This window comes from Lutjanus erythropterus, chromosome 1, assembly GCF_056507025.1.
Source record: "Lutjanus erythropterus isolate fLutEry1 chromosome 1, fLutEry1.hap2, whole genome shotgun sequence".
Taxonomy (NCBI): Eukaryota; Metazoa; Chordata; class Actinopteri; order Lutjaniformes; family Lutjanidae; genus Lutjanus; species Lutjanus erythropterus.
Genome location: NC_139317.1, coordinates 10,689,303 through 10,704,511, shown reverse-complemented (window position 1 = coordinate 10,704,511; position 15,209 = coordinate 10,689,303). Strand labels below are relative to the sequence as shown.

General features: G+C 37.2%; 1 protein-coding gene across 1 annotated transcript; it reads left to right on the top strand.

Annotated features, from left to right (window-relative positions):
- The first annotated feature begins 1,085 nt into the window (after window positions 1-1,085).
- On the top strand, window positions 1,086-10,381 carry scamp2l (secretory carrier membrane protein 2, like). Its single transcript, XM_084739582.1, has 9 exons — window positions 1,086-1,224; window positions 2,973-3,050; window positions 3,156-3,242; window positions 4,478-4,607; window positions 4,703-4,831; window positions 5,779-5,938; window positions 7,219-7,320; window positions 7,848-7,965; window positions 9,886-10,381. Exons 1-9 carry the CDS (start codon window positions 1,168-1,170, stop codon window positions 10,051-10,053), a joined length of 1,029 nt encoding a protein of 342 aa, XP_084595708.1. The 5' UTR covers window positions 1,086-1,167; the 3' UTR covers window positions 10,054-10,381.
- The last annotated feature ends 4,828 nt before the right edge of the window (window positions 10,382-15,209 follow it).

Below are 15,209 nucleotides of genomic sequence, written 5' to 3'. Positions count from 1 at the left end.
GTAAAGTAACAAGTAACTAAAGCTGTCACACAAATGTGGAATAAAACATACAATATGTGCCTCTTAAATGTAGTAGAAAACTGGAAAATAGCATAAAATTTAAACACTGAAGTAAAGTAGAAGTACTTAAATAGAAGACTTGAGTAAATGTACTTTGTTTCATTCCACCACTGTAATAATTGCTGTAGTTGAGTAAAAGTAGGCTACTTCCACCACTGACCACAGGTCATAAGCAGCTGCCTCAAAAACAGCATAGATAAACATATAGATAGATTTTTTTTTTAATCCCCAGAGGGAAAAAATTGTCATAGCAGCCAAAGCACATGCAATAAATACAAGGACAAAATACACAAAATATACATGACAAGTTGAAAGGATTCACATGGTACGCTCAGTGGCAATGTAAATAAATAGATCAGTGAACCTTGGACACAGTCTGAAAGAATCTGGTGTACAAAGAGCAGAGTGATACTGACAATAATGATAATAATAATATAGTTATATATATTAAAATATAGTGTAGAGCAACAGAAAGCATAAATATATAATAAATACATAATGTCTGCAGAAATAATAGTAATAATATGATAGCATAGCATAATATACTAACAATGTAGGATATATATGTCACAATACACATAAAAAGAGATTCTGATAATATAATATAATAATTTAATAGTAACACAATAATGTTACTAACTTATAAATATATAGTGTCAGATCACATATATGGAATTAAATCAACCTATCAGGTCTATCACATTTTCTCTGTTAACTCAGGTCTGTTCAGTCGTTTTCACGAGTCCCACAATTCCTACGGCACCTAAAGGCAACCTAAAAGTCTTGAAGAGCAGAATAAAGTTGAAAGCTGTTTGTTCACTGACCACAACAGACCGGGTCTCATTTCAGCACAGACCTGAAGCGGACTGACCTCAGACTGTCACGAGAACCGCACACTTGAAACCAATTCACGTTATTTGTTTCTAAAAATAAAGTTTAATTGATCGGCGATGACTCGCGGACGGCCTCCAGTGACGCGGTCCACCTATCCCCCCCTGACGCATGCGCAGTGAGCGTCACAGCGGCACCATCAGGAGCAGCAGCCGCCGGGGGACAGACGGGAGCTGCCGACTTGTTTATTTCACACAAGATAAACTTTTCTCCGCAATGTCGGGATTTGACAGCAACCCGTTCGTTGACCCAGTGGACGTCAATCCCTTCCAGGTGAGACAGTTGCGTTCTTTTATGCGTAAAAAACGAGTTTTTATGCGCCTTTTTTTCGTGTTAAGTTTAGACTGAAATGAAGATATGCTGCAACACAAAAACCTGTTTGGTTGGTTGCTGGGTTTGGCCTCAGCATTTCCTGACTGAGAATCGTCACTATTATCAAGTATGACACGTTGTAGTCCAGTTATCGGCAATTTATAAAGATTATCTATTCAAATAGTGCATTTACGGTGTACGGGGGCTGATAACTCACCTGCGCAGGTGAGCAGAGACACGAACAGGTGCCTGCTGATATTTAGTCATCTACTGTGACTCCTCTCCAACATTCATGGAAACCAAAACGCATATTTTTGAAGGATTTCGTGACGCAGTTTTCAGCTTTATGCTGCAGGATCTTTGCAGGAGGTGTGTATTTGTGTTTCGGTGTAATTTTCACATCCCAGTGTTTTCAGATCTAATAGCTCCAGGAGGTCATGGTTATACAGCAAGACGTTTGTCTTCACTTATGACGTGTTTACTTAAAGGAAAAAAAACACCTTTTACCTGCTCAGACCGAAGAAATTGTGTTTTAACTGAAGCAAATATGGTTCAGGGCCAAAAGTCTATTAATAGTTAATGTGGTGTGTCTTCCTGAACTGGTTAGGATACTGCTCACACACACACACACACACACACACGGAGCACCAAATAAAACTGAAGGGTCACTGCCTCTCAACAATACATCCAGTGGTGGAATGTAACTTTATCAAGTACTGTACTTAAGTACAACTTCAAGGTACTTGTACTTTACTATTTCCAATTTATGCAAGTTTATTTTCCATATTGCACATTTTGACAGCTAAGGCTGGGTGATTTGGACAAAATCAATATATATTTTTGACCAAATGTCTTGATATTGATATTTATCAATATTATGGCAATATTGTTAGGAAGACTGTTGGTGCTTTCACAAATTATTAACACAATAGATTTATAATATATTTGCTAAATATTCATCAGTAATACAGCTGCATGATTCGGTTAAAAAAAAGTCACACTGTGATTATTTTGATTGAAAGTGTGATTAGTGGAAATGATCATTTTTGCATCATGATTTTCATGCACTTAAAAAAAAAACTATTTAAATCATGATGATGTCATATTTATTGAGGTCTGCACCGAACAAACAGGTTCTCATGTTTTTTTTCCATCTGTAGAACAAGATTTTTAGGCCAGGTCACTTGATAATATTGCGATTTTTATTGTGATTTCAATTAATTGTGTGGCACTGATCAGTAATGAATATAATGATCAAGTGTGTGAAGATAAATAATAGAACAATTAGAACAGTCTGGTCATGCAGCCTTTAAAACCAGGAAAAGACAACACTTATGTCAGATCATGATGTAATGTTATTAAGAGTCCTATCCTAAATGCTATCCATTTTGGAAAAACACCACAGATTTGCATTGCGTGCTCATGATTAAAGCGTCATCTATCTCTATTTTATAACTTGGTCTGGGTGAAAACTCTTTTCTGATTGGCCGACAGGTGTGTGTTATAACTGTGTAACACATTTTTCTGCACTTTTTCTTTCTATACTTTAAGCATATTTTTCTGATAATACATTTACATAAAAAATAAGGTGTTGAATGCAGGACTTTTATTTGTATCGAGGTGTTTTCACAGTGTGATATCACTACTTTTATTTAAGTAAAGGACCTGAATGCATCATCACACTGAGTTATGTTGAATCTGTCTTCCAGGATGCCTCCATCACACAAGCCACCAGCGGAGGCACCGAAACCACGGGGGAGTTCAACCCTTTCTCTGCACCTGAAATGGTCAGCTCCTCTGTTTTTACTCTGACTACTGACGTGACGTGTAGTTGTTCTTGCTCCATCGCTGCGAAGTCATCCAGTTATTTAAAAAGCAGTTTTGTTTCACAGGGAAACCACACTGGCACGACCATCCCCATCTCTGCCGCCTCATCGCAGCCCGCCATCCTGCAGACCTCTGTGGAGCAGAGCGCACAAGTGAGTCAGACACACACGTTAAGAATTAAAGGAAGTCAAATAAGATGCAGTGAAATCACTTTTCAGCCATTTTCTGCGTCGGTGGAGACGTAACTAACCAGAGTGCATCTATGTGTCGGTGCTGAAGATAAAAGCAGAAAATCAACACATTTAAAACATTAAAAACAAGGATAAAATAAAATGAAAGTTAAAACTGTAAGGTTAGATGAGATAAAACAACCAGCAGTTGTAAAAAGACTGGTAAAAAGATATGTGTTAAGATTTCGTTTGAAAAATTTGGCCCCTAAGAACCGAATATGACCTCAGTGCTAAAACAGAATTCAATTAACTGCTTGTAAAAAATAATTTTAGGCGTCATAAAAATCGATTTTATTGCAGAGCGGTTTTATTGGATTGCGTTAGATTGCACAGTTGTTCCTAATAAAGTGGCTACTAAGGCGATTATTTATAGGATTATTTAAACTTGGACTATTGAGACACAAGCATTGCGACTAAAATAAATATATTTATTTACAGTTGGAAAAATCAATATTTTTGTTGCAATATCTTGTCATATAGCAGCCAATATCAATAAATATGTAATAAGCTGAAATTGTGTGATAGTATTAACTGATTACAGAATTGATCTGTCATTTGGGCCATAATAGAGAGTCAGAATCAGTTTATTGCAGAGTAGGTTTTCACACACAAGGAAAAAGAAACATATTTAAGAGAAAACAAAAAAACAGTGCAGCAAAAATCTCGAATCTAAAAAGTTTTAAAATAAATAAACATGTAAAATATGTATATATGTTTCAAAACGGAAAGTGTTTAACAGCGGTTGGAGTGAGTAGTTTACAGAGGAGCATTAGGGCCTGGAATGAGGAAAAAAGTTAAAAGAAGTAGTTTTATTTTAGAAGAATTATATGCAGAATATGAGAGCGAAAGAGGAGGAAAAGGTTAGGTGGGTATTAATGCCGGAAGAGGTGCAGCCGAGGTGTTGTCCTGCTCCTGAAACTCCTCTAGAAAGCTTCAGTTGTCGTACAATCGGAATAAAATTTGGTCTCAGGAGCTGCTGTCTTAGTTCTTTCTCACAGCTGCATTAGTTGCGCGGTGAATGCGCCGTTGTCTGTAGTGTAGTTCATGAGTTTCTCCTCACAGGGTTACTAGGGGGCAAAAGGCAGCATGGAGTTATAGTGATGTAGTGACAAAATTGAACACGGCGTTAAAAGTGCATCTCCTCCATCACCCACCAGGCGACTGCAGCTGCCGGCCAGGCGAGCCTGATCAAACAGCAGGAGGAGCTGGAGAGGAAAGCGGCGGAGCTGGAGAGGAAAGAGCAGGAGCTGCAGAACAGGACCGGAGGCAGAGCGCTCAACCCTGGAGGTACGTATCTGTAAACTCATGTCGTACAAACAAACGGTAAAAGTTGACACGCCGCTCACAGTGTCGATCCACGTCTGTATTTTTCTGTCCGTCAGTTAAAGAGAACAACTGGCCTCCTCTTCCCAAGTTCTTCCCTGTGAATCCCTGCTTCTATCAGGACTTTGAGGAGGAAATCCCAGAGGAGTACCGCAGGATCTGCAAGAGAATGTATTACCTCTGGATGTGTACGTACCCCTGCATGCAGTATATGTTCAGTACCTCGTCACACATCAACGTGGGTTGTTTTCAATTTAAAAGTGTCTTTAATACATAAGATAGTGTGGTTGACATGTGACGGGTTTCCATGTCAACAAATCTCTCCCTCTTTTTGAATCTGAAGTGTGTAGTAACCCAGGTTTACACAGACGTCAGCATCTTCACACTCAAGATGTCTTCAAGATGAAGACATGAGAATTTGGTGATTTAATGCCAAGTTCACTGTAATCTGACAAAACAAAAGTTACACACAGATGTCTAATAGAATAAAAGAAGTGATGACATTTTGTACTATTTATTTTTTTTTTTTGCTGAAATCTGTACCAAATTATGTTTTTTTTAAGTCTGTTGAATCTGATTTGTAGGACAAGACATCTCTGCGTCACGACATTCATTAATTTTAAAGGGTTTTGACACATTTTGCCTTTAACAAATATTGCAGAAGGCCATTTTGCGATTAATTGTGCAGCCCTGCTCTACGCACATTTAAACTGCTTTTTATTTTAGGCAGTATATTTCCTATTTTATGTTTTTTTATCCATTATTTTAGCTTTACTTTTAGCTGCTTTACTTATTTTTATTTGTTTGTTGGCTGTGATTTTGAATTTGATTCTTCTCTTGCTTCTTCTATTTATCCTTGTTTGTGAAGCAGCTTTGAAAGGTGCTATAAAAATCAAGTTATTATTGTTGTTGTTATTAATGTCTGTCACCTATGGATTAAGGATTTAATCCATAATGTTCAACATGACTTAATTGTCTAAAAGAACACCAGAGATCATTCACTAATAAAACACAGCTCTGTTTTTAATCTGTTTAAAAGCAGAGTGATGCTCCTGTCTTTATCCTGATGTTTTTGATGATAGCTGCTGTTCCTCTCCTTCAGTCCAGCTCACTGGTTTCCTGTGTGTCTCTTCAGTCCACAGTGCCACTCTCTTCCTCAACGTGCTGGCCTGCCTCGCTTACTTCACTGCGGACTCTCAGTACGGCGTCGACTTCGGCCTTTCCATCCTCTGGTTCATCCTCTTCACCCCCGTGGCTTTCATCTGTTGGTACAGGCCCGTCTACAAGGCCTTCAGGTACACCGGCTTAATGATGACGAAGTCTTCTTTGCAGGACTGGATGTAACTTGTGTTGTGCAAGCAGAAGCAATAAGGACACGTGCAGATGAGGTGGTTAGCAGTGTCATCCAACTTTGTGTCATCCTCCAACTCAGCCAGAGGGGTTGGAGGAAGTGTATGGGACACACTCTCTAGTCAGCAGCCTTCAGTACTAACATTAGAAGATGCTAATATCCATTCTGTGCTTTAATTTGATTTTTTTTTAACCCTGAAAAAAGTATTTTCTCTAAGACTCCTTCTCTTGGCAGAGAAAAAGCAAGCAGTTAGACCCTCACTAGACTCCAAAAATACAACTTATATTGTAGCATCTGCAAAACTATGTTTCTTTTAAGGTTTTACACATTATTTTATTGTTTCTTTGGTCTGAGAGAAACCTCCACTATATGATTTGATTTTTCTTATTGCTTCATGTACAAATAATGTGCTCGGCACAAGCAGCCTTATATTTCAACATTATCTGGAAACAACAGACCAGAAATCAGAGTAGCAGCATAAATTAGAGGTAATAATAAACACATAAACCATCTGATCCTGATGTTTTTTCCAATCTTTAGAGACAAAGGCAGCAAACTTTTAACAAGCATTAAATTTAAACAACCATACCATTCTGTCATTGTCAGTGCACCGGAACGTTTTTGGATTTCTGGAACCACCTTTTCATTTAATTTAGGTGTTTTTAATCACTGTCTGTGTCTCCTAATTCTCATAATTCACACAGCCTGTTGTCCTCTGGGACGTTTTTAAATCTGGGATGTGCTTGCTTCATAATTTTGGCTTCAACAAAATATAATTTAACCATTTTTCCTCGAATCTAGCGAGTAACTTTCCTCTAACTGTGTTCATGCTGCGTGATAAATCATTATCGTACATATTTTGTGACTCAGCCTCCTCAGAAAGATCATGAATCTCTTTGAGCCCATGGAGAATTGTGCAATTTACTCTGAAGAAAAACTTTCTTATTGACCCTGTTTTCTGACATTAAGCAAACGATTCCACATTCTGATCATATTAGAATATTTTTGCCGTATTGAGCCAAGAAATCAATCAGTATCACCCTGAACAGCCAAAACAGGAAAAAAATACATGCAGCTTGATTCTTTATGGAGTTCACTATTTTACAGTTTACATACTTTTGAACATCTAAATTTAATATCTAATTCTCTGGCAGCAGATTAACCTCTTAAATGCTAAATATTGTTAATGATGTGTCCTTTGTGTTGTCTGTTTTTCCCCTCTAGGTCTGACAGCTCCTTCAGCTTCTTCTTCTTCTTCTTTGTCTTTTTCTTCCAAGTGGCCGTTTACATCATCCAGACTGTAGGGATCCCAAAGTGGGGAAACAGGTCAGTTTTTTAACTGAGAGATCACCTGCATGTCGGGTGAAAGGCTGAAGCTGTGGAGTCAAAGCATGAGAGGGTTGTTTATTGCTAACAACACGTTTGTGTTTTCATTAGAGTGTGTGGGTAGATTCATAGTAAATGTGGGTGTGCGTGGGTCTTTAAGTGTGTTTCTTCATTCACATCTTTGTGTTTGTGTGTATTCTTGCCCTGTGTCTCCTCTCTCTTGCATCTCTTTGACAGATTCCTGCTGCCCTAACTTGTCTGGGTTGCTGGTTTTGTAAGTGTGGGACTTTTCCCTTTGGCCTTCTTTTCTATATCACGTAATATTTTAGGCTTTTTTCAGTTTCCCATCGTTCACTTTTTCAAACTTCATGCTTTTCCGTTGGTCAGTGGTGCAGCTTAGGATGTCGGCTCATTTATGTCAGTAATTTTAATGCCAAAAAAAATTCCGTTGTATCCTGTTCAGCACACTCTCAGTGTAGAGAAGCTGTGAAATGACACATTTGTTTGTCTGTCTCTGTTGCTGACAGCGGATGGATCGCATCCATCACCATGATCCCCACAAACTTGGCCGTGGCCGTGGTTATGATGGTGGTTGCTGGATTTTTCACTGTAAACGCTGTCCTGGCTATCATCCTTCTGAAAATGGTGTGTTAATATAACACTTCTCTTCACGAAAGGGAATACAGTTGGTGTTTTGCAGAAAAGCTGTTTGAATATTAACCAGTCAAGTAAAATATGCCCTGATTTTGCCATTTTATAGTCTAAACATTCTGTATGTTTGCAGTAAAATTAAAGTTGGCAGTGCCTTATAATTAATTCAACATGCTAAAAATAGAGAGTTGAACATGGCGTGGCATACGTATATAACTATGGGTATACTCGCTGTGGCTTCATATTGTTTATTTTCACTCCAACTCAGCACACAGATCAAAGAGAGAAACAACATGTGAAACTAAAAATGGTGATGAGAAAAAGTTTGAACAGCCGCTGAAACGAGAGGGCAACAGAGGGAATATGAAGATTTATGAGCTGCTGGAGGGTTATAAAGGTTCACAACATACTCTGAGCGGGTCAAGACGCTGAGACTACACACAACCAAAACATAATATTAATACAAAATAATAGTAACTTTATTTATAGAATACCTTTCACAGCACAGTTAAGTTATAAATCTGTGGTTCCCAAACTTTTTTCTGGCATGCCCCTCTTTCGGAAGCCAAAAGTTCAAGCCCCCCCCACCCCAAAGTGTTCGATCAATCGTTAACAAACTGATACAAAAGAATTCAGATGTTGAATTTTAGTGAAATAAAGACCAGTAAACTCCTGTTTATTTCCCCACACAGATCGTATTCATTCAGCTTTGTTTCTCTCTTTATTTCTCCCCTGGTCTTGTGCGCTGCCTCTGCAGTGGCTCTGCACCCCTATGGGGGGGCCCGCCCCGCAGTTTGGGAACCACTGAGCTAAATAACTTCTCACAGCTTTAAGTAATCAATAACATTTTGAAATCGATTCTAAAAGCTACAGGTGGCCAGTTTAAGGAAGCCACGACTGATGCAGTGTAATGTTTCCTGACTGAGTGAAAATCCTGGCAGCAGAATTTAGGATGAACAGGAGGTGGAGGAGGGACTTTTTACTGCTGCCAGAGAGCAAATGAATCACAGTAATCTAACTGACTAGTGATGAAGGCATTAATGAAAACATGGCACAATACAGTAGATGGAGACGAGGGTAAATAATAGTATAAAAAAATATTTATTAGCTAGAAAACCAACTGTGATTTCTTTTAAAGGACAGTGACTCTCTAGCCAGTAAATAAAGACGTCATTTCATTTTAACATGTTGAGAATTTTTTGATTTGCATCTCAATCCATATAGTGGCAAAAAAAATTGAGTTTTTTATTCTCATTTTCTTCAATATTACTTTCTGACTCTTGTCTAAACAAAACAACTCTCTTCAGATGTGGTGTGGTGCAAATAACTTTTGCAGATCAATGATGTGGTTTTTCCTCGGAAACATTTGAAAGCTGTGTGCTTCCAAACCGCTGGCACATTGTCTCATTATCACTGACATGCCTCTTTAATCACTAAACCAAAAACACGTTTGTTTCCAGGCATCTTACACACATGCATTAGAATCTGTATTAACCAATAAACTGTCACCACATGAAAAGAAATCCTTAATTCTTACAGATTAATAGCAACTAGATAATAATAATAATAATCTAAATATTCAAAAAACATTTTACTAGTTTTGGCTTTTACACCCATATCTGCATTAAAATGCATAAAGTAATAGACAATCATCACCTTTTTTCATTTAAATAGGGAGTTTAATAGTTTAAAACAACTTTCAAACAAATTTGACTGGCATTTATTTTGTTTTGAGACCAGTAGACAAATGGGAAAACTGTCTAGGAAGCAGTTAACACAGTTTTCCCTTTTTACTCCGGCTTGTCTCGCTTTGAAAATCCCTCAAATGTGCAGATTAATAGTGGAGACTTGACGGGATTCATCATTTAATCTGTCACTACCCTAATTTGTGGCCCTTTTCCGCCGTTCCCTCAGGTCCACTCTAAGTACAGAAGAACAGGTGCCAGCTTCACCAAGGCCCAGCAGGAGTTCTCTCAAGGAGTCCTCACCAACCGAACGGTCCAGACGGCCGCAGCGAGCGCCGCCACCTCCGCTGCCACCTCCGCTGCCCAGGGAGCCTTTGGCAGGAATCAGGGAAATTAGACTGTTTCCCGCATCCTGAGTGCCTCAGGCCAGTCTCTTCTCTGACCAGCACATCAGACGAGAGATGTCCCAACTTCGTTCAATGGGGTTAGAGGATCGGGGTTTGATTATTTAACTAAAAGGGCCATAAAACAAGTACCTTGTGGTGAGGGAGTTCTTCTCTCCACTGGATCAGTCTAGTGAGGTGTCCTTATTCTCCACTCGCAAACTTTTAAAGAGGCTGTGGTATAATACAGAAGACGAGCGCATGTCTTCATCATTATCGCCATCAGTGTGCGGCGTGTTCAAAAACCATGACATCAAAATTATTCTGGGAAATGCTGGAAATCAAAAACTGGAGTCGATTAAAACGAGGCAGAAAAAGAGGCACAGAATTAACTGGCAACACCTCATCACAACTTAGACAAAATATTAGGGCTGCAACCAACTGTTATTTTCATTCTCGATTATTTTCTTGACAAATCGTTTAATTTTTCGGTCCAGAAAATGTCAGAACATTGTGAAAAATGTCAATCAGTGTTTCCCAAAGCCCAAGGTAACGTCCTTAAATTTCTTGTTTTGCCAACAATCCAAAGGTATTCAGTTTACCATCATAAAGGAGCAAAGAAACTAGAAAATGTTCACATTTAAGAAGCTGGAATCAGAGAATTTTGACTTTTTTATCCTTTAAAAATTACTCAAACCAATTAATTGATTAATAGTTGGCGATTAATCTAATAATCGATTAATTGATTATTTGTTGCAGCTCTCTAAAAGATTGATCATGGCTGAGGTTTATGGAAAAAGTACATTTATTTATATCCTGCTGTTGTTTAATTCCAGATGTGATGGCAGTATCTCGCCTCCACCCTGGGATGTATTTCCAGGTGAAACAGGAAGTACCATTCTGTTGTAAGCTAGTTAACTCATGAATATTTGCTCTGTGCTGCTAAAAGTTGAAGATTGATGTTATATATAGTTCATATTTTATTTTTACAAGAGGAAAACATGATTGGATTTTAAATCTAAGAATACAAAAAAAATTATTTTTTTTGCATTTCATTGGCATATACTGTTAAAGAGGTACATAATTTGACTGGGAATTTGATCTAAAATGGTTAAAAAACATTTTTCATTTCATCTCGACTTTAAAGACGTTGGCAAAAAGTATTTTCTATCTCATGGTTCATGCGTAAATGACACACCGGGACCTCAAAAATGAACACTGTGCATAGGGTTGGGATCAGGGTGCAAAATAAACTCGTGTGTTCACCAGCCAGATGTCAAGTGACTGTTCAGATTTTACATTCAGATTTTTATTGGAGGTTATTTTGGCCGGTGAATGAAGCAAATCTTACATTTGGCTGGTGGCTGGAGCTAATTTTGTGCCCTAGTTGGGATTATATAAAGCGTATACTTGACATGAGAATGTTTTACCGTCAGCTAATGATGGATCCACTTGCATATTTTTGTCATTGCTGCAGCATGTCGACAGTTAAACGGTAACAAATCTGTCATTCCGCCTTATGAACATTTTAATACATACTGTACACTTAATACTACCAAGTTTTAGGTACTTTCCTCTCAGGCAGTCAGACTGGATGTTCTGTAAAATGAGATGTTACACTACTGATGAACACAGTTGCTGTTTTAAATTTGCTCACTATTTGTAATGTTTTAACGTGTATAATACTGTAAAGGACAAGTTCATGGTAAATGAAGGTGATGGGATGAAGGTTTTTTTTTCTACAGCTTATTGATTGAAATGAAGTGAAACGAGCTCTTATGAGGGCAAATGAAGACGAAGTGGGGTGGCACATTTTAGTTCATGTTTTGTTGTTAAAGGGATAGTTTGAATTTTTTAAAGTGGGTTTTAGTCACCTAAAAAAGGTCCACCTAAATAAATATCAGTAGCAGTTTAATTGTACACTATATTTAGAATATTTTTGCTGCTTTACCTTGCCGTCAGGCAGCCTTTTCCAAAGCAACCAGGCTCCATTGGCAAAAACAGTCACTTTTACCCCATAGAAAACAGGAATTTCTCATCTACCACTGTCATATAGGTTAGTTTGTTTGTGTTATTGTTTGACTTAAGTGAATCTGAACTAATCATTGACAACACAGAGGTCACACAAACACACAAACACACTAATAGATTGAGGCAGTGGTAACCCAGCAACTCCCAGGTAAAATCACTGTTTTTGTCTATGGAGTTTGGTTGCTTTGAAGAGAGCAATATTTGGCTTATATAATGGCGCCTCTTTGCCTGACGACGAGGCAAAGAGGTGCCATTATTCTCGATATTTTGTGCCAACAGCCATCTACTGTAGTCAGTTCACTGACTACGGATAAGTACGTCATAAACCCAACTTCAGAAAATCCAAACTATACCTTTAAGAACACCTTTATGTTTTCTGTCATAGTATGTGATTAAAATGAAAGACAGGGTGTAGGTTTGTTAATGTAAAGTTACTGACATTGAATAAAATTTAGACACATTTACTTAAAAACAGTGCATTATTGAGCAGAAAGAACACTATTTATCTGTTGATTATCTATTCTGTTGACTGCATCATAGTGATTGTACTGCAGGCAAAAGTCACGTGTTACTGAATAGTCGCAGATAGTTTGTATTTTCTAGCTGCACCTACTTGTTAGGTTTTAGCATTTTCATGTTTTTACCTGTGAATATTATATATACCGTATGTCCTGTCCAGTTCTAATCTTTTGTTACTGTAACACACTGAATCATTTTGTTTAGGAGTAACCTCAGTGCCTTTGAACGGATGTGACCTACCATTTTTATGTGTGGGGATTTAAGCACAAGGCTGTCGGCTGTTAGTTTTTGTCTGATCATGTTTGTCTCCGCAGAGAAATTTATTTTATGGTGAAGTTTGCCTTTGACCATCAGAATGTGTAATAAGGTATGTTGTAAATATTGGTGACCTATTTAAAACATATTTACTGGAGGGGATTTTGTGGAAAATCAGTTCTATGTATTAATATTAAATAAACTTTCTTTTTTTCTTCTTTGAAAATGTGGATTTTTTTTTTTTCACAGATATCCTGCTGCTAAGAAATGACTTATTACTGGACATACCAAAAGTCTCAGCTACATTATATTAAGCACACATAGACGTAGGCCCATGATGCATCTGTGTAAAGGTGTAGCTAGATGTTAATGTGATGAGTCATTCATACAGGTTTTCTTTGTTGTGAGTTGCATTATACTGGAGAGAAGATGGATATCTGATATCACCAAAACTCTGCAACTCAGACCAAACAAATCTACATGGATAAATAGCACTGCAGGCAATTTTTGATTTTGGGGTGAACTGTTCCTTTAAGCACAAATTTGAGACACTTGTACTTTCACTGAGCATTTCCATTTTATGCTACTAAGGCACATTTCAAAGGCAAATATTGTGTTTTTTACTCCACTACATTCATCTGAGTTATAATTAGTAGTTGTTGTTTTTTTTCATTAAAAATAAAAATGCAATAAGCTCACAAAATAAAGATTAAACCACCTTTTTGGGCTGTGACCCCTTCAGTGTCTAGTCAAAGACCTTGTCATGTTTCAGACATCTTTGAATTCCACTGATGAGACATTTTAACTCTAAACTTCTTATATTGTGTAATTTAAATTGCTGTAGAAATTATAAAATTATTTCACAAATACAAATACAAGAGGAAAGGTCTGAAATGTGTACTAAAAATGTATGTACCAGAAATTTGTCTTTATTTTTTCCTCCTCCATTAATTATCTCATGACCCGTCAGATTTATCTTTGGGTGACTTAATTACAAACTGTGTAAAGTAGCTACTACAGTCTAATGAAGTCATATATATTAATTTAATTAATTAATCAACCACAGAACTGCAGAACAAGTACTTTTACTGATGATATTGGTACTGAACTAGGATTTCAACTGCAGGATGTTTGCTTGTATGTTTACTATAAATGCACTGGTACTTCTACTTGAGTAAAGAGTCTGAATAATGAAGACTTCTTTACAGACTGCTGCTGTTTAACAGTCAAGGACACACTGCTGGTGTTTGTGTCTCCTGTTCTTGAACGCAGACCCTTTGTTTCTAATCTTAACAATGCAGAAAAACTGAACTATAAAACAGAAGCATACATGTGAATAACTGTGTTTTGAGAGCGGGTAGTAACTAATTACAAATACTCAAGTTACTGCAATTAAGTAGGGTTTTTTTTAGGGGGGTACTTGTACTTTTATGAGTAGACTAGTAGATTACACTGTGTAATCTACTTAGTCACTTTCACAATAATTATTGAATACTGAGTAGATTTTGAATTAATGGCCATCATTTCATTTGCATTTTTGTAGCCAATAAGGTGATCTGATCACAAAACAGCCAATGAAAATATTACATAATATCAAAAAACAACACTGTAGCAGCACAGATTTGCAGTAAAAATGTAAATGATTAATCATTACTCGATCAATTGCTGTTAAATCAGTAGTCTAGAAATGGTAGTATTTGCACCTCATCTGACATTGTTTTGTAATTCTTAAATAGCAAAATTTAAACTTAACTTAATACTGCTTCCCACCGCTCCCAAAAAATTAAAAATGAGACAAAAAATTATATATAAAAAAAAATTATAAAAAATTATTAATCAGTTTTTAGCTTTTTATTGGTTAAGGAAAACGCACAAAATGTGCACCCTTTGAGAGGTGAGCCTGTAATTTAGACACAAGATTTGGACAAACAGAAATCCCTTTGATTGAATGTTGATAATGTATTAAACATCATTGGTTGAAAAGTAACTAATACTCTGAGTATTTTTTTTAAAGAAGAATATTTGGTATTTTTAGTTGAGTATTTTTAGCACTAGCCCTTTTACTTGGATCTGAGTAATATTTTAGTAATGTAGCAGTACTTGTACTTGAGTAGAGTTTTTTCAGTACTCTTTCCACCATTGCAGGTTTTCATTAAAATTAAAATTCTTTACACTGAACTCTGCACGACCAGAAGCTCCATGCAAACGTTATAAGACGCTCTGTTAATACATCCATGACCAGTCAGTTATATATTTTTCATTGTACTGAACCTAAATGCGATCATTTCATTGGTGGAAGCTGTTGAGGGCGGGACACACTGAGATACATTCATAAATCCAACCAGCTACACCTCCGCATTCCTCT